The 20,274-nt window shown below is 47.5% G+C and overlaps 1 protein-coding gene across 1 annotated transcript in view; it reads right to left on the reverse strand.

Annotated features, from left to right (window-relative positions):
- The window catches only part of OSBP (oxysterol binding protein), a 35,118-nt gene extending 20,501 nt beyond the window's left edge, over positions 1 to 14,617 (reverse strand). The window contains exons 1-7 of the mRNA XM_047691242.1: positions 14,111 to 14,617; positions 8,899 to 9,107; positions 6,356 to 6,606; positions 1,342 to 1,540; positions 1,006 to 1,108; positions 625 to 679; positions 312 to 443 (exon numbers count right to left, since the gene is read on the reverse strand). Of these exons, the coding sequence (XP_047547198.1) occupies positions 312 to 443; positions 625 to 679; positions 1,006 to 1,108; positions 1,342 to 1,540; positions 6,356 to 6,606; positions 8,899 to 9,107; positions 14,111 to 14,472 (1,311 nt within the window). The 5' untranslated portion in view covers positions 14,473 to 14,617. The remainder of the gene's footprint in view (positions 1 to 311; positions 444 to 624; positions 680 to 1,005; positions 1,109 to 1,341; positions 1,541 to 6,355; positions 6,607 to 8,898; positions 9,108 to 14,110) is intronic.
- Between the last annotated feature and the right edge of the window lie 5,657 nt (positions 14,618 to 20,274).

The following is a 20,274-nucleotide window of genomic DNA, read 5'->3' on the forward strand; positions in this document are numbered from 1 at the left end:
AACTACATGCTTTTTGAACACAGAAACTATGTCGCATTTATCTGTACATGCCCCCAGCATGTCGAGCTTAGGAATCTGCTCATAAACGTCATTAAACAAATGCATCTGCTTCGACGTGATCTGGAAACACACCAGATCCATAGACTACATTAAAGCAGCTAATTTTAAGGGACACTTTATGACGATAAGGGTAACAAAGACCACGCCACACACGAACTGCCTCTCAAGTGTGTGGAGCTGTCACAGGAGCACTCTTCCCACTGTGGCCGGAGAGGCCCTCCTGGCAGAGCGCAGGTGTGCAAGAGCCTCACCGGCATGGGGATCTTCGAGAGTTCTTTTCCAATGCAGTTCTTCATGATGCTCCATAAATTGAGGCTGTAGTTTGGCTTGTATGGTATTCTAGTTCTCTTCTCCTTCTTGGTCTCTTCCAGCTGATGCTTGTACTAAGGGCAAAACAAAGCCATTCAATCACCCACAAAGAACAGAAAACCCGGTATTTATATGCTTCCCTTCCCCCATCTTAAAAAAGAATGAGCATTTTCTCTTTCTCACAAGGGCTTTACAAGCAAATCCCGGAGAATCACGCCCAGGTCTCCCATCCGATGGCTCCCAACTGAATGTTACCTGTTCATCCAGGCTGATGTCACTGCTGGCTCCACTGATGTTGCTGCCAGTACGTCTACACAGGTGGGAAACATATGGGAATCAGAACAAGGATCAACAGCTAGAGTTTGGTCCTCGCCAGGTCTCTCCAAAGTGGAGTGCAAACCACACTGCACAAAGTTAGTAACAGGTAACTGAACGACAACACTTAGATTAGAATATGCATGAATTCAAATATCTCTGGAGAACTCACTCATGGAAAAAAGGTGAGAGTTTTCCACTCATTTAAGGAAAAGAGTCCAGATCTTAGTTAACACCGACAAGTACGAGAGTCCCACTGAAACATTTCTCAACTCTAATGGCCGGATGTGTTCTTTTTGGCAGGAGTCAAGGACAACTTACTTGTGGCCCAAATTTTCGGGCATGGTGATGATCTCAGGAGCATCAAAAAACTCATTCTCATCATCCTCATCACTCATGTCTCCTTTGCCAGAGCAGCACTGATCTGCAAGGAGAAGGAAGGCCATTCGTTTACTTTGGCTCAATTTACCAAAACCCAGCCCAGCAGGATCTTGACCACTGCGACTACCGCACAGGAACACACAGCAAGAGAAGTAAACAGCTCCGATTCCCCGGCACAGAAGCCCCTGATCCTGGAGAGTCTGCAGGTCTGCTATCAGTGGCAGAAAACCACCTGGCTCCTATATGAACGGGCCACCCCAGAGCCAGGCGACTTACCTTTTCCAGAACCAGCGCTGCCAGGGGTGTTCGCCGGCAGCACCGTGGCCCCCCGGAAGGCCCTCTCCAGGTGATTGTGTTGCTTCGCCAGCTGTTCCAGGGTCTCTTCCAGCCGGATACGCTGGTCTCTTTCATACTGAAGGGACTTCTGCCACTTTTTACTATGGGTCTGGGCTAACATGAGGAAATCTCTGCAGGCCTGTATGGAGAAAGAGTTATGCTCAACCCAACTAGTCAGAGAGTTCCCTCAGGCCTCTGTGAGCCCGTTAAGTAACCATATTCTAGGAACTTTCGCAAATTACGGTGGAAGACTCATTTTTATTCCACAGTATCAGGGACAGCCAGCTCCGTGATGCAATCAAGGTCAGTCCCAGGGAAAAAAACTGGACATGGCTGTCACGGTTCCTTTACATATTACTGGTCATAAGGATGAAACAAATGCCGAGTGAGCAGTAAACCCAAAGGTATTTGTGGCAACGTCACAAAGGCCAACTGTGTGAACTGAACCAAAAGCCGCAATCTACTGACTGAAAGAAAGATGAGGACAAGCAGAGGATAACTGCTTTCAATACATTCCTGACCACACTCAGGTCACCTAGAGTTGAGGAATTCAGACGCTGAGAAAAGGGAATCTGCCCTGAATTAGATCAAAATGGGGGAAAGCAGCTGGTTTTTATTTTGGTCACAAAGAGAAACAACTGACCTTAAAAACCAGAAGCCTACATGAGGCATCAAAGAAGGGATCTACAGTCAAAACACAGACCTGCTCAAATTACCCCCTTCACGGGCTCCCCACTGGGAACCTAACTATTGGGTTGAATGTCAAGGGCCCTTCAGATATGGCCACCACCTGCTTTGTATCCTCCTCCCCAGGCAGCTGGACTTGCTCCTGCGCCCGACAGTGGGGCCACACTGACCTGCTCTCCCAGGCATGCCTGCCACAAGCATATGCTAGTTGCTTTGCCAGGAATGCCTTTTCCTACCTACTTCCTCGACTTGGCCAAGTCCTCTTTCTTCTTTAAGATCTATGGCAAATGTTCCTTCTTATGTGATGATTTCATAAGCAGCCAATCTCTCCTCTGCATTTCCATAGCACTTTGCACACACTTCTGTTTTATACCATCCACAGTGGCATTGTAACTGATTTCCTGTCTCTCCAGGTGGGTTCCAAGCAACTTGAACACACCATTTATATCTTATTTATATACAGCTCCTAACTTAGTTGCTTTGTACATTGTAGGAGCCTGATAAAGTCTGCTTAATAAATAATGAAGGAAGGAAGCAATGCAAGCTTAAAAGTCTATGCCCTGTTACGGCGAAACTAAAAAGTAAACAGAAAACATCTACTCCCATGGTTTCAACCTTTGCTTATAGGCTAATGTCTACAAAATCAGTAATTCCAGCTCTGCATTCATGGAGACAGGGTATCCAATTGTCTATCCAACAGTTCAAAGTAATCTCAAAATCCTAGGGTCCCAGAGTGAACACACCGTGTTCCCTTTCTGACTCTACCTCGCCCTTTGGTGTTTGTTCTCCACACCAAGAAGAGCACCAGGGCCCTCCCCCCTGCCCAAGCCAGGAAACAAGGAGGCACCCTTGATTCTTACATTTTTCTTCTCTCTCCACTTCCAATTATCAAGTCCTACTGATTCTTCTTTAATATTTCTGGGATCTGTGTACACATACATCTTTCCATCCTCCAGACTCAGAGGAGTTCCATCATTGGGGCTCTACTCACAGCTCCATCCCACGATCTAGCTATGCAATTTGGGGCAAGTTATTTATTTAATCTATCTGTGCCTCATATGTAAACAAAGAACCACCACAGCAACTGTCTCAAAGAGTTGTCGTTTTACCTGTAAAGCACTTAGAAATCTGAGGCTCACAGTAAGCGTTCAATAAGGCGTTAGCTATTATAGTTAAGCCTGCATCAAAATCGGTCTTATCCCCTTCTAATCCACTCTACCAAGCCCATTTAGTAGGATCTGTACCCCACCCCCTCCCCCACACTTAATCCCTGGCCAGCCTTATCTCTAGCTATTTCCTTATTCTAACAGTCAATTAGTTTTCAGACTGGGAGGGAGGGAAGGGATCTGCGTAAGCCACATCCATACCCAGATCAGTTCTTCTCCCACACTTCTTTTAAGAATACTGATCATAACTCAAGTTTAAGGAAAGGCAATTATGTCAGGCACTTTGCTGAACCCTTTACATTAATTATCTATAGAAGCCTTTCAACAATTCTTTGAGCAGCTACTGGTATCATCACCATTTACCAAAAAGGAATTGCGTTCACAGAGGAAGCAGGTTATGTAGATAGACAAAGCAGTTGGACTTCAGGCCTCCAAGCTCTTTATTGCCTTCTTTCATAGGAAGAGTCTCTCTGGTCTTTCAGAAGTTAGTTGAGGAGTTACCTTCTCTATCTTGTAATCTTCCTGGTCTGAGCTGAACACCTCCAATATCCTATATACACCACAGCAGCCTGTGCTCCTTTCTATCATGACACCTATAGCACACTATAATGATCCGTCACTTCTCTGTCCTTTCACTAAAGAATAATCTCCCTGAGGGCAGGGACCGTATCCACATTTGTTTTATATCCCATAGCACAGTGCCTAGAAAACAGATGGTGTTCCACGGATGTTTCCTGGATAAGCAAATGGATACACTAATAGTATCAAATGTATTTCTCAGGTTAGATTCACTTTGGTGGTTAGAATAGCTATGCCCTAAGCAATCAAGAAATTGAGCGAAACGTACTCTTCCTCTGAGAAAACTTTGCCTGTTTGGGGATGTGACGTTAGCAGGTTAATTTTAAGGCCTTGCCATTATCACCAAAAAGATACAAAGGAAAAAACACAAGGATAAAAAACCCATTTCAAGCAACACACAGCTATGAAGGAGGCATAGGCAATACACTGGGGAGAACAGAATGAAAACACACAACTTACCTCTGATTGCCAAAGGATCATTCCCTTTGACACAAACTCTGAAAATTTACAACTTGGGGAGGAAGAACTGCCCCAAGGAACAAAGATGAGCATTTTTTTCAAAAGAAAAATCCAAACTGAGTTTCAGTTTTATGAGAATATTTTTTATCAAGAGGTTTTTTGTTTGGTTTTTTTTAAGATTTACTTAATTGACAGAGATCACAAGTAGGCAGAAAGGCAGGCAGAGAAGGTGGGGGTGGGGGGAGCAGGCTCCCTGCTGAGCAGAGAGCCCGATGCAGGGCTCGATCCCAGGACCCTGAGATCATGACCTGAGCCAAAGGCAGAAGCTTTAACCCACTGAGCCACCCAGACGCCCCAAGAGGTGTTTGATTTAGCTAATTTTTCACATCAGAAGGGAAGAAAACCTGCCATGGAACAGGGATAAGAGGCAACACGCACTGTCAGGGGACTACTGTAGCCTGAGTTGTTCCATTTAAAAAGTGTATTTATTGGGCGCCTGGGTGGCTCAGTGGGTTAAGCCGCTGCCTTCGGCTTGGGTCATGATCTCGGGGTCCTGGGATCGAGTCCCGCATCGGGCTCTCTGCTCGGCGGGGAGCCTGCTTCCCTCTCTCTCTTTCTACCTGCCTCTCTGTCTACTTGGGATCTCTCTCTGTCAAATCAATAAATAAAATCTTAAAAAAAAAAAAAAGTGTATTTATTTACTATTGGTGAATTGACCTGTATGATTTATGAGATTTTCCTGATCATAAGAGGACCTGATAAACAGGCATGCTGTCACTAAGAAGTGGACAGTTTGGAACAAGAGCACACGATTAGCCATTAGAAACAAACACAAGCACTCGTGCTGATGGGCAGGATGGTCCTGGGAGACAGCTGATCTTCCTGCAGTCCTGAAGTGGACAAAAATAATTAGCCTGTTCTACCTGGTATGTGAATCAGAGCACTGAAGAAAATGTTCAACATTTCAGAAAATGATATGAAAATCAAGGTTATCACAACTTCCTATTGAGTAACAAAGGGGTTTTAAGTGAAAAAAACAAAATGTTCCCCTGGTCACGAGAAAAGACCTTTGATCTCTAAAAGCCATGTGAACTAAACTAGTTCGAAGAAGATATCTTACTATCGCTCCCTGAACAAGGGAAAATCTGGCCCTCGTAGGATAATTTCATGCCATTTAGTTGGACAGGGGCAAAACCAGCGTAACCCCTTTCTCAGAATACCCATTCCACTTGCCTTACGACATAACCCCTGGTGTTCCTCTGGGTAAGTTAACTGAAACAACCCGCCAGGTGAGAATCAGTCACCAGGAGAGGAGAAACCTCGCTATTTAAACCATGTATTAATTTCACACCTATCACCCAGTTTCTGAAATACATCCCAACGCCCGCCATGCTCTGAGTTTACCTGGAGCCCTGTACCCAGGCAGCTGACGTAGTCCACACAGCCACCCGAGGCTAGAGTCACAATAAAATAGAAGCACTGGTCCCTTCTTTTTGAAAGCAAAGTACCCAAATTTGAATATTCTGTCTTGTCACCCAGAATTAACCCTGGGATCAAGGACTACAGATGGGACTAACTAGTATTATCAAGTTCTCACTAGTACCTGGCCGGCCCCCACTTACCACACTGTAGGCCAGAACGCACTAGCAAAGGACGGTAAGACTCCCAACTTGAAGTTCACACACGACAGCAGAAGGGACCCACGGAGACCTCTCAGATCCAGCGGATCAGGTTAGATAAAAACAAATGAAAACCGCGGCCCAGAGAGATTAAGGGACTCAACTAACATCACCATCAGATGTCCTGCTGGCTGCAGAAGGAAGACTGGGCCCCTGGCCTCCTAACGAATTCCCAGGTTGGCATGGACTATGTGAACAGAGCAGGAAAGTCATTCCAACTGTGCGGCCTGGTCTCGTTCATGGAACAAACAATGTAATTTAAGTCCCCTGAGCAGTTTCCTGCTTCTCATTTCCAATGTTCCCCAGCACAGCACATGGGGAGAACTACACTCTGGCGAAAAGAATGAAAAGGTGACCCAGGCGCCAGCCGCACTCAGCACTCACATTGATCATGGCATTGGATGTTATCCTAAAGAGCGTGGCCCGCTCATTGACCTGCTTGATCTTCTCGTTGCTCTCGGCGGGCAGCCGCAGGGACTCGAGCTCGCTGAGGGAGCGCTGCAGCGCTGTGCCATGCTTGGCTATGAGGTCGTTGCACGTGCTCAGGTCCTCCACTTTGCTGGACAGCGTCCGCAGGGTATTCTGCAGCTCCGTCTTGTCAGTCTGTGACACAGCCTCTTCATCTCCAGACTCATCTGTACAGCCAAAAGGGGAATCACAGGACGCCAGTTACGTGACTCCAGAGCTGTGAGTCGTAAGCCCAGCAACTCTGTCCCCAGCTAAACCAGCACGCCTCACGCTGGGCGTTGTGACCGACTGAGAGCTTGCCATTACCAGACAACTAGGCGCTGATGCAGTCCACAGCCCACCTGCACCACAAACACCCAGGCTGGTTCTTCCTTTTTTTTCCACTGGGACACACAACGAGAAACATTTATTCTGCGCGTGCTTTTCTTTTTCCTTCTAGTTTTATTGAGTCATCACTGACATACAGCTCTGTCAAAGCATAATGATTTGATTTATATATACTGACAAATGATCACCATAATAAATTTAGTTAGCCTCCATCACCTCAAAAATGTTTTTTTCCTTGTATGGGAACTTTTAGGATGTAATCTCTCAGCAATTATCAAATATACCATACAGCATTAACTATAGTCATCGTGTGGGGGCACCTGGGTGGCTCAGTCGGTTAAGCATCTGTCTTCTACTCAGGTCATGATCCCAGGGTTCTGGGTTTGAGCCCGACATCGGGCTCCCTGTTGAGCAGGGGCTTTCCTCTCTCTCCTGCCACTCCCCCTGCTTGTGCTCATGCTGTCAAATAAATAAATAAATTCTTAAAAAAAAAAACAACTATAGTCATCTGTTATATGTTACATCCTCAGTATTTATTTATCTTATAACTATAAGTCTGTACCTTTTGTCCATCTACATTCAATTTCCCCACCCTCCCAACCCTGGGCTTATTAAAGGTGCCAACATTCTGGCCCCACCCCAGAAATTGATTTGGCTGATGTGAGGCCAGGCCCAGGAACCTTCATTTTGAAAAAGCTGCCCAGGCCATTCTGATGCACACTGAAGTCTCAGAACCAATGATCCCTGGAAGACAGGACGGAGAAGCTAAATGGCTCCTGGGATTGGGAATGAATTGTAGAGTCTTGTAACTCAAGCTTGAGGGTTCCAATCCGGTCCAAGCTGATCATTACTACAAATCCACCGTCATCCTGTGGGTGACAGGTGAGCCCTGTATGCAACGGGTTGTGAATTGCAGTCTGGCTCTTTGTAAGCAATGTCCACATCACCAAAAGACTCATTAATTTACCTTTTCCAAAGGAGAGCTCAGGAACTTTGTGATGAACTCATCTGACACTAAAGCCACCCCTGGCTGAAAGCAATGTAAGGTGTTCTGTTAAGCGACCCTCCAGCAGCAGGTCAAACAGAGGGCCATGCTGCACCTCTCGCTATCAGTCCTGCAACTGTAAAATGCTTTCCTAGCAGTGTCACCTCCTTTGGAACATCAGCACTAAAATCAAAACAAAAGAAATAAGGAAAGACCTCCCCTATCTGCTGGCTCTAGAGGCAGGAGTAAACCCAAAATATAACCTGTTACCAAAAAAACTAACAATGTAGTAAATATTCCTTTCACTGTCTACCAGGTTTTAAATACAGTGTGGGAAATGACCACGGATAAGAAAAACAAGAGGTGAACAAAAGCCAGCAGGTGACCATCCCGGTCAGCTCTGAGTGGACAAGCTCAGGGTGCTTAAACTATCAACAAGTGGGGCAGGGGAAATCCCACAATTTTCCTTGAAGAAATATCAAAACATGTGTATACCACTCTTTCTGGTGAAACTAAGGCAAACTAAAGATTTTTCATGGGCAGTATCCCCTATAAGATTTCTGGCAACCTATAAAGATTGTTTCAACTCAGAAGATACTTAGGTAAGAAAATTTCAGGAGAAAAAGAAAAAAAGTAACAACAGAATCAAACTGTGAGCTGTAATGATCTTAAGATGGACCTAGCAATAAAATATTTCTTTCCCCAAATTTTAAGGTAGCCAAATGGCATTAAAAGCCAAAAGGACACCCACCCACTGCACCTCTACGACAGAGCTTCTCAGCCTCGATACTACTGACATTTGGGCCTGGTTCACTCTGGGCTGTGAGGGCTGTCCCGTGAAGCCTCCCCGGCCTCTAGTCACCGGATGCCCGCAGGAGCAGCAAACCTCAGCTACGACCACAGAAACATCTCCAGACACCATGCAGAGGAGAACTGCGGACAGGTGAAAGCCACCACTCCGGGAGAAATGCCACACGATGATGACAAGCCTGAGTCAGTCAGATGGGTCATAACTGACTGAGAGTGAGGGATAAAATAAGGTATGTGCTGTGCTCGCTTCAGCAGCACATATACTAAAAAAAATAAGGTATGTGCCGAGGAGGCGCAAACAGGAAGCTCCCCACACGTGGTGTTCTCTGCTCCCTACCTGATTCTGCCAGCATCTTCACAGCCTTCGCCTTGGCCAGTTCCAGGGCTGTCACCCAGCGCTGCCGCTCCACCTCTGAGCTCGCCTTCAGATGGTAGGTCTGAGCGCCACCGTTGGAGATGATGAAGTTGCAGGAGTCCTCCACGGTGATGTTGGCCGTGGCGAGGTTGATGGTCCCACGGCAGGTGTGTCTCATTTCAGCCTTTGACCTGCAATAATGAGACAAAGACCAGCTTAAGTAAAAATCGGATGGGTGGGGGCGCCTGGGTGGCTCAGTGGGTTAAGCCGCTGCCTTCAGCTCAGGTCGTGATCTCGGGGTCCTGGGATCGAGTCCCGCATCGGGCTCTCTGCTCAGCAGGGAGCCTGCTTCCCTCTCTCTCTCTCTCTCTCTCTCTCTCTCTCTCTCTCTCTCTGCCTGCCTCTCGGTCTACTTGTGATCTCTCTCTGTCAAACAAATAAAATCTTTAAAAAAGAAAAAAAAAATCGGATGGGTGGTTTATCCTTCACCACCTTCCTATGTCTTCTCGTAGCTCTAAGCCTTTTGAAAATGCAGCAGCCTTAGGAAACAGCAAGTTCTACTATTTCCCTCACATGGCACCCTAAAATTCCAGAAACAATCAGCAGGGATTTCCTTTCACAGCCATTAAGTGGTGTTTCAGAGTCAGATTGTATTGCTCTGCTGTTCCTCTCACCCTTGGCTTTTCAGAAAGAGCCTTCATGGAAAGCTATGTCAATTCAGCAATTTTAAGTGTATAATGCAGTGAGTTTTGACAAATGTACACAACTGTGTAACCACCTTCACAATCAAGATGTAGAACATGCCCATTACACCAAAAAAAGTTCCCTCATTACCTTTTTGTAGTCAGGAATTACTTCTTACTTAGCAAGTTCTAAGTTTAAAATAGTGATTTATGGGGCGCCTGGGGGGCTCAGATGGTTAAGCATCTGCCTTCGGCTCAGGTGATGATCTCCAGTTCCTGGGATCCAGCCCCATATCAGGCTCCCAGGTCAGCAGGGAGTCTCCTTCTGCCCCTCCCCCTGCTTGTGCTCTGTCTCTCTCTCAAATAAATAAATAAAATTAAAAAAAAAAAAAGTGATTCATAAACTCACACAACAAAATTTCTTACAACAATCTCACTCCCTCCAAGAAAGAATATAGCTCCATTTCACATATACTGAACAACCCCCCTCCCTAACCTCAACTCAGCCCAAATGAGAGTTGTCACACTACGCTTAGAATTCTACTGCATCAGTGTAAGGTACACTGAGATGCTTAAGTATCGACTACAGCTCAAATGATAGGAAAGGAATAACTAGCTCTCTGTAGGAGTAGAGAAAGAATAGTAATAATCATAAAAGAATCACCAGGTCGTATAATCCTTTGGGAATACGCTCTTTCCAAAGATCCACTGACCTCTATTGGTAGGAACTCCTAAGCCATCCTATTAATAGCTAGGAAAGATTCAGCAAATCTGTTCTCAGAGGATTGGGTGTAAAAATTTTCCCCATCTCTACTGACAGTTCTATTAATAGCCTAACTTTTGAACTTTACATCACTACTGGTGACAAGCTACTTCCCAGAAAATACCAAGCTGCTAGCACAACTGCATAGACCTCGCAGACTGAGCTAATGTCCCCGCCACCCGCTGGGTTATGCCCAGAGACCTGCATGTTGAGACCACAGTTTTCCCTGACCAACTTGGAACATACAGAGGTCAAAGTCCTTTGCCAACTGCCACAGTGCAGAGCGGAGCCATTTCCCTTTCACTGGCGCCACGCAGCCCCACACACCTGGCACATCCAGAATCCCTGCATGCCAGAAATGACACACACCCCATCTCCAGAAACTAAGACTTGCTATGTTTGAGAAAGTCTGTTTTCGGTGCTTAGGAAGACAGATTTGCTATTGTTCAGTGTGTCACATGAAACTGGTTTTTCTTCCTCAAATGCACAAATGAGCAGTATGGGATGGCCAGGGGGGTCTCAATGGACTGGGCCATTCTCCACCCCCTGCACCTGCTACACTGTAACGTGAATCCCTGTTTTTTTCTATTCTTACCTCCCCTCCCCCCGCCTCCCCCGCCCCCAAGCTTCAGTTACATTATGAATAATGCAGGCTGAATTTCAGACCACAGCTGACAGGGCAGCTCACCCTTGCTTTCTACTCCGAGGGTGCTACTTGGACTTTGTACCACTTTCCTCACTATCTGTTGGTACTTTTCACCAGACACTTATACGAATGTCTTCTGCCTGGGTCATCTTCACGAACTTAAGGAGTTTCTCAAATCCCATAAAGTCTACAGCAGTTTTAGAACTACGAAGGAACCCTAGGAGTAAGGCAGGCTTGACTCAGGAGCTCTTAGGTTCGGGCAGATACACATACGTTTACAGATGATTAGTACAGAGGCTGGAAAGATATGATTTTCGGAGTGCAAGATATGTTCTTCAGTCACTACGTATCAATTAGGTGGACTTTCTGTCTAGAAAGTTCCCTAAAAAGGCCAGCCAAAACAGTAAGTCAATCTCCGGAAGCTAGTCAGGAAAACTAATGCTATATGGCCCTGTCACCATGTGTCTGGGAAAGCTGGGATTCTACATATGGTTTTAAGTAATGGGACATCCATGTAACTGTGTATGTAAGGAAGAACAGGATGGCTAAAGCCCATTGGGATGGTTCATCACAGGATGGGTCTAAGAAATACATGACCTCAGTTAAAAAGAAAACAGCATTTTATAAAAGGCATATAGAGGAGATAACAGGTTACAGAGGCACGAAAAGTGGGAAGAATGACAATTTAGCTAAATAACTCTAAGGAGATGGGAACCCAAAGAAACCTGTTAAGAATAAACTACCAGTGTAGTTGGTAGGAAGGACTTCAGTGTGATTTTTTTTTTGTTTTAAAGATTTTATTTATTTATTTGACAGACAGATCACAAGTCGGCAGAGAGGCAGGCAGAGAGAGAGAGGAGGAAGCAGGCTCCCCGCTCAGCAGAGAGCCCGATGCGGGGCTCGATCCCAGGACCCTGGGACCATGACCCGAGCTGACAGCAGAGGCTTCAACCCACTGAGCCACCCAGGCACCCCACTTCAGTGTGATTTTGAAGGCAGTGCACAGATTTGATAACCCTGGTTCCTGTTGCTTGGTTGGTTTGTGGGTGGGACCATCTTAACTGGCAAAGACAGGCGTATGCACATTTCCCAATATGTGATTTGGTATGCTTTGGAAGGAGTTTGATCTGTAGTCAGACAGGTGCCACTAGCTCTTGAAGGAGACAAGTTAAAAGTGATTGCAAATACCCGAAGAGACTGCAACATTTAAGTTCTTAATGTCCAGCCAATATCAACATTGTTTAACACTGTAACTGATCAAAGAATCAACTGGCCTGGAAAGTGGAACTGCTAAGAACTTGGATGAGGAAAAATGGCCACACAGTAAGTAAGGCCTGCAGCTGACTGTGACACAACTTCTGAAGACAAGGAATCAATGTTAACAGTGACCTACAAGCTAAGTTGGGATACGAATCAACTGAACATCAGAGTGGCGGTCAGTGTAACAGGAAAGCAGGACTTGAGTAGGGGGAAAGTTTTGGAACACACTAAAATGTCAGACTTGTGATCTAACCCTCCACTGATCATCCTGGATGAATACTTAGAGAGGGTTAAAATTAAAATCAATTCTGAACATATAACAATGCAAATGACACACACAACTATTCACAACGTAGCTGAAGCAGTGAGGATGTGCTAAGGCATTTTCCACTGTTAGAGACTAGATAAGAATGTGTTCTTACTTCAACAACCTCCAACTCCCACCTTCAATTTCCCCTCAAAATTCTCTAAGAGCTGATGCAAGAGATTCATTCACTCTAACTCTCCTGGTGGCAGAATGACTACTTGCAGAGGAAGAGAAAAAGAGTGAGCTGTTCTTCACAGCGTTTGGGGTCTCAAACAGGATGGTCTTTATTAAAAAAATTTCAATTAGAAATTCCATTTTATTAAGCAAAGTCTCCCTTAAACAGACTAATTATATTTTGTATAAAGGACACATAGTAACGGTGATCTAGAAACGTACTTGCTATAGGCAAGCAATGATCTCTATTATCTGATTGATTCATGTAATACTAACCTGAGTTTTAGGTTATGTTGGTGTGAAGAGAACTACTTTCAAACCCTGACTCCTTAAGACCTCGGAAAAGTTGCCCAGCTAGGTCTCAGTTTCCTCATCAGTAAGATGGAAATATCTCCTAACTCCCAGAGCTACTGTCAGGAGTCAACAAAACTATCCAAACTGTCCAGCACTCGGAAAATGTCTATGTTTCTTCCCAAATCCAGTATCATATGTCTAGTAACTCAAGTAGCCAAAAGCATGCTGCAGTTTACGGCAAGACTGTGAGTCACCATAAATATATATTAAACACTCCAAAACAAACACTGTGGAACAGAAGTAATCATACCAAAGACATGGATTCTTCTTTTAATAAAACTTAAACTTAAAAAAAAAAAAAGGAAAAAAAAAAAACCCTTAAACCTAACCAACCAAAGAGACCCCGGAAATACTAGATAAACCCTTTAAACCATTCCCATGGGGGCAGGTGGATGAGTGTGAATAAAAGCAGCACTGGAGTGCACATCTCCACTCTGGGCTGTCCAGAAGGTGAAGGCATATGCCAAGTCTGGGAGAGAGAAGGAAAACAGGGGGTAGATACCAAGGCCACCCTGTGCCTCGCGTCCTTGTGCCTGAAAGTGGAGAGAACAACGTCGGGTACATCAAGGGCTGCTAATAACCTTGAATTCTGGAGACTGGGCACATACAGCTAAGACTTGGGACTTTCACAGCAAGTTCCTGGAGAGCCATGCCTAGGCTCTGCTCTCCTACATGCGTCCCTTAGCACCCACAACAGCACCTTCCTTGCAGAATTCATCACTGCACCTCTGTGCTGGTGGAAACACAATGGAAGAGTAGATGCTCTCCAAACACTTGGAAAGGCCAGGGACCGAGGGGAAGGTATTGCAACAAGGGCGGGTAACCCGGGTGGAGGGCTTAGACCCGGGGCGTTCACTTTCGTGGTGGTGGGCTCGCGTCGCGGGCTGTCAATGCGCGCAGGTGACGAAAAGGGGCCTGGGACGACCTTAGCTGCGGTGCCGGCTCGAGAGGGTGACGGCGCGGGGACTGTGGGCTGCCGTGGGGGACGGCGCCCCGGAAGCAGTTACCTGTAGTAGCTCAGGAGCCCGTTGCTCAGCACGAACCACCGCCGCTGGTAGCCTTTGATATAATTGGTCCATTTGAAGAGCCAGCCCTCTCGAGCCGAGCCCGAACCCCCGGCGCCGGAGCCGCCGGAGCCCCCCGCCGGCGGCGCAGGGGTCGGGCCCGCAGCCGCCACTCCCCCAGCGCCGGGGCCCGGGCCGCCCGCCGCCGCCGCGGCCACCGTGCCCAGCGCGGCCCCGGAGCCTGGCCCCGAGTCTCCGCGGCCGCTGCCGCCTCCCACCACGGGGGGACCGGTGCCGCCGCCGCCCGGAGCTGCGATGGCCGCCGGCCCTGGCCCCACCACCCCTCTCAGCTCCGTCGCCGCCATGAGCCGCCGCCGCCCCGAGATACAGGACCGGAACCGCCTACGAGAGCCGCCGTCGCCGCCCGGAGAGCCCCACACGGCTAGCGCATCAGCAGCGGCCGCGCAGCGTCCCCGCCCCGCCAGGCCCGCCGCGGGAGGAGGGCTCGGCCGCCGGGAAGGAGACAGTCGATTGGTGCTCCTGAGCGTCACTTGCGGAGGACCCCTAGGACATTGGCATTTCTCTCGGGCCTGTCATCCCACACCGCCCAGTGAGAGCCCGGGGTGGGACGCGTCCTGCAGGCACGCCGCTGATTGGTTCATCTGAAGGCCAATCAGACTCATGTGCAAGCCCATTGGCGCTTTCCCGGAGTCTCCGGCGCTCCGGGAGGACCCGAGAATGCAGAGTGCCCGGCCAATTCGATCACGGATTGGCCAGGGTTTCCGCCACTCATTTCAGTTTATGATGCCGTCACTGCCACGTCACCCCCTCCCATCACTCTTCTGTACGTCCCAGTTCCGCCCTTAGGATTGGTGGTTGGTGTCAGCTGCTCAGCCTTAGCTACCATTTGCTGAACGAGAGGAAGAGAAAGGGAAGGAGTCTCGTTTTCACATCCTCACTTTCCCTATCTTATTGGTTCGTCTAAAGGTCACTCACATGTTGGAGGAGAGCCAGAGTGGGGGTTAGAGATGATTGGTTCTGGATAGTGTCTGTGACAGCTGACGCTAGGCAGTGCTGACCAGTTGAGAGAGGCTGTCTGGAGACAACCAATAAGATCCGGGAAGCCAACCAATAAGATCCGGGAAGCCCGCCTGGGGGCGTGTCTGCTTGCTGCCAGCTCTTCGGGGTATGCGAGCGGAGTCCTCTTCCCAGAAGCGTTTTTTCGCATAGGCGCGGTGTTGAAGTCTCTCTTCCTGAGTCAAAAACATCCGTCGTTTCCTGTTGGGAGGAGCGACTCTCAGTAGTTTGCCATTGCTTGTGGGAAGCCCTCTTTGAGGGCGTCCTCCTCGCAGCCGGCTCTGAGCTGGAGGCCCGGACTGCTGCGGCGTCCACAAACCGCTTCCCCAGTTCCTTCGCGGGTCCAAGATCCTCCCATTTCCCTTCCCCGCTTTGCTCCTCATCGCACCATAGCCCTTAGCTCTTGATTTCGGACGGTCGTCTGCCCGTGTTGGAGTAGGCGGCTCGTTAGGCTTTAAGAGTCCAGAGCAGGGGAAATCGCGGCCAGCGCGGTTAGAAAGTCAGAGGCCCGACCTGGCGGCCCTCCCAAAACAGCCGCGGGAAACCGGACCAAACCACACTGCCCCCCCCCCCCCACCCCCGGCTGACAAAGAAGGCTGGAAACCCCGACGGAGTAAGGAAGAAAAGGCGGGAAGCCCTGCTTTCGAGAATTCCCCGCCGCAGGTAATAGATACTGCACCCCTGGTTAACACCTGACAGTAAAGGATAGAAACCCGAGCCCCCAGCGTGCGGCTCTCGAGCCGGCGCGCTCGCATCTTCGGAGCCTGCTTGCACTTCGATGACCTTTCCCGCTTGCACCGCTCATCCACTGTGTCTGGTCTGTGCTTGAATTCTTTCTTGCGATGAGACCAGCAGCGTCCGGGGACATCCTTGGAATGGGCTGGGCGGAGGCCACAGGGGCCAGGGTCTCCCCAGTTTACGGGCGGCACCGTTTTGGCGAGCCAGCCAGAAGGAAGGAACAGCTCATTGAGCGACGCTTTCCACCCTGGTGAGCCTCCAGCTCTCGCCTGTCTTTGTGCTGGAAGAGTTGCTTAGTCAACTCACCATTCCTCCTTTGCTCTCCTCTCTGTTCTACCTGGGAACCGGATGGTCCGGTGGCATTTATGAGAGATTAATTTTCAGCTCCAAAGAATCAAGGGACACTTGCTCCTTCCAGCCAAAAGTCACTCTTAGGTGACTAAAAGTTTTATGGAAGTGTCGGAGATTATTTCTCAGGATGTGCAAGAGCCCCATGGGGTTTTGCATCTCACTAGTAATTAAGACTTGGGCTCATCTGGGTATGTACACACAAGCACTGATCCTCTGGTGCTCCGAACCACTCTGGTTGTCTTAGACTTCTGGTGGGAGAAACTGAGACATGTAAGAGAGTGCTCCATGGTCACTCGTGCAGGTGACACAGCAGCACACTGAGATCCTCTTCACTGGTCCCAAGGTGACTGTCTTGAGATTCCCAGGCTGACTCTGACTATAGGACTCTGCCTCTTGGTCATAGGACACTGACCCACTTTGTCTGCCTTCAACTGTTTCCTCTCCTACCTTCTTCTGCACTCTCCTCTGTTGGTGGTGGGGCATGGAGACCTGTGAGATGTCCTTTCCTGTATCGCAGAGGTCCTGCATGACTGCCAGCTCAGACTGTGATCACCATAAAATATCTATAAACCATTTTACTCCCTGGCAAAGGACCCCCGTCCTTGAGATCTCTCCTTGTGGGTATGCTTTATCCACCACTTAATTAAATGTGACTCAACCCAGATAATTCAGGGATGCAAAGAGAACTGGAAAATAGAGGTTAGTTTCACCAGAACTGCCCACAAAGTGGGGGAAAGATCAACAGGTCAGACAAGAAATGTTTAGATCACCCAAGAGATTCCTGTTTGGTAGCTATTGTTTGCCACCAGCTGTTAAGAGGCATATCAGAGCAAGGGAGGTGGGATATTCAGAGATTTTGAAATCATGATAATGCCCGTTTTGGAAGGATCCATCCTGGGACATCAGGGTTAATTATCAGACATCATTTCTGTCGGGTCTTCAGGAAGGCCATCAATTCTGGGATAGCAGGTGCTGGAAAAAGGCGAGGCCCTGGGGTGTCAGGGCTGCTGGGTCATCACACAGCATGCTGGCCATAGCCGTGATTTCAGGGGTGGATGGACAGTAGGCTGGGATCACCCACAGTCCACTCGCCATTGGAACTTTCTAGAAGAGTAACCACAAGATCCTATCAGGTTTCAGAGAGAGAGCTAACTCTCCTCAGGTAAATAGGATTCCAGGCTTCTGGTAATGGGAACCTGGTTTAGTTGCTCCTTTTCTTGTTACACGCGTCAGCTCTCTCCCTGAAGACAATGGGAAATTCCACCTCTATCCCCAAAGACGCCCCCTAGGATGTATTTTGAGACACTGGGATCAGCTTCTATTAGAAAGCCTAAATAGGAAAATGCTCATTTCTTTTGTAACATTGCTTGGCCACCATATAAGCTAGAGGGGAGGTCTGGTCAGAAAATGATAGTCTTAACTATAAAACCATATTGCAAGTTGATGTCTTCCATACAATGCAAGAAAAGAGTAGAGATTCCCTTTCATCCAGGCCTTTATGGCCCTCAGGGATGCCCCTGACAAATATAAAACATGCACAGTGGGAGGCGGGGTCATTAGATCTTGGCCCCAAGAAAGGAATTCTTGTAGTAGCTCCCCTCGGAAATACCTCAGCACCATTGGCTCCAGCCTAAGCAACCAGTCCCTCACCCTAGCAACCAGTCTACCCTCTTTGGCCAGACTCAGACCAAAAGAAAAAGTTCCTCTGCCCCTCCAGGATGTGGTGGGTGGAACTTAGGGGACCACAAAGACTCTATGTCCCTTTTTTTTTTTTTTTTAAGATTTTATTTATTTATTTGAGAGAGAGAGAGCATGAGAGCAGAGAAGGTCAGAAGGAGAAGCAGACTCCCCATGGAGTTGGGAGCCCGATGCGGGACTCAATCCCAGGACTCTGGAACCATGATCTGAGCTGAAGGCAGTTGCTTAACCAACTGAGCCACCCAGGTGCCCTCTATGTCCCTTTTTTGATGTTAGATTTCAGGCAGTGCCATGAGTGCTAAGCTAGTTTTCTGAGGATCCTAACAAATTTACTGAGGAATTCAGGAGCCTGATTCCATTCTTTTGATCTAACCTGGAAGGACCTTCTGGTCATTCTGTTGCATCGCTACCATCCGGAGGAGCAATTCTGTACTCAGGCAGAAGAGGAAAACTTCATGCTACCCAGCCTAACAGATACCCCCGTTGGAATGACTGTCATACCTCAGATAGACCCTAATTGGAATTATCAGCCTGGGCAGCAGGGACTAGACCTCAGGGACCACATGGTACTGTGCCTCCTGGAGAGCATGAGAAGATGTATCAAGCTAGTAAACTAAGATAATCTGAGGGAGATCACCCAAGGACCCAATGACAATCCTGCTCTTTTCTGCCCCGTCCAGTAGAAGGACCACAAAAGTTCACCAGTGTCAATCCAGATACCCCAGAGGGAATGTTTGTCCTGGGAACTCATTTTTTAAGCCAGTGCAGTCCAGATATTTGTAGAAAGCTCCAAAAGATGGCTTTAAGGCCCCAAACTCCCTATACAGGCAGCTTTACTCTTTCATGGACCAATCCTCCAGCAAAGGTCCCATTATACAAAGAGGGAAGTAAACTGGACTCTGCAGAAAGACTACCAATAATATAAATAAAATAAGTAAATAAAATAAACTGGACTCAGCAGAAAGACTACCAGCTCCATCCCAAGGGACGGTGGACATCAAAAGGTGATGCTTCCCTAGGCATCCTGATGGAAAATCATCAAGGGACTACATGACTTTTCTCATTTGGGAAGAGACGTGTTAACCTCCTTAGTTAGAGTCTTCTCAGGAATTACCCTGTCATGGGTGATCAAGGAAGTCACCAGGACCTGTAGCCTATGTCACAAGAACACCTCCACTTCTCTAGCCCATCCAAAGACAAGGCACATAACCTGGAGAGGACTGGCAGATAGACTTCACTCAGACGCCCCCATCTCAGGGACGTAAATACCTCCTGGTCTTTGTGGACGCTTTCACTGGTTGGATAGAGGCTCTTCCTGCTAGAACAGAAAAAGCTCAAGAGGTAGCAGAAGCTCTACTAAAGGAAGTTATCCTGCATTTTGGGCCTCCAAAGTCTGGCAGAGTGGTAACAGCCCATCCTTTATTGTAAGAGTGATTCAGCAAGTGCCTTCTGCCCTAGGAATTCATTACCACCTTCACACTGCCTGGAGGCCCCAATCCTTGGGAAAGGTCAAGAGGGTTAATCAAATCTTAGCCAAACTTTGTCAGGAAACCTCAGAATCCTGGATGAAACTCCTACCCATAGCTCTCTTGAGAATGAGAATGGCCCCAAAAAGGAACCTCAAACTCAGCCCCTGTGAAATGCTATATGAGGCCTTAATAGCAGATCTGCTGTTTGATTCAGAAGCTCACAAATTTATAAAACATTTATTTAATCAGTCTAAGACAGGTACAGCAGGCTATCCTTGACTATGGCAATAAAAATTTACCTGTGTCCAAGAAAGAGCCTGTCTCTACCGAGATCAAGCCAGGATACATGGTTTTATTAAAGACCTGGAAGGAGGGTTTACCTTCTGATCAATTAAACCCCAAATGGTAGAGACCCTACCAGGTTTTTCTTAGCACCCAACAGCAGCTAAGCTCTAAGGTGTAATGAGCTGGGTTCATTTGTCTAGAAGTAAACTTGTGGGTCCAGGCTGCCCACAGTCGAAAACTGTGACATTCCATCCCTTTCCCGTGAGCCAGTGGAAAATCTACGCTACTTCTTAAAAAAAAAAAAAAAGTGATTGACATCCTACTATGAATATTTGCTTCATATGTTTAGCTATTGCCTGGGTTTTTTTTTTAAATGTTGTAAATTTGAATTTATTGGTTTTGTAGTTTTTTCCCCTTGTATTTAATATATACATTTGTTTCAGCTTTATGGTTGTGTAAAAGCTATAACGTTAGGAGTTCTGGATTTTCTTATGCTTTGTCTACTTGGGCCTCTGAGTTGTTTTTCTTGTTATCCCTAAGCCACCCCCC

This window comes from Lutra lutra, chromosome 10, assembly GCF_902655055.1.
Source record: "Lutra lutra chromosome 10, mLutLut1.2, whole genome shotgun sequence".
NCBI lineage: Eukaryota > Metazoa > Chordata > Mammalia > Carnivora > Mustelidae > Lutra > Lutra lutra.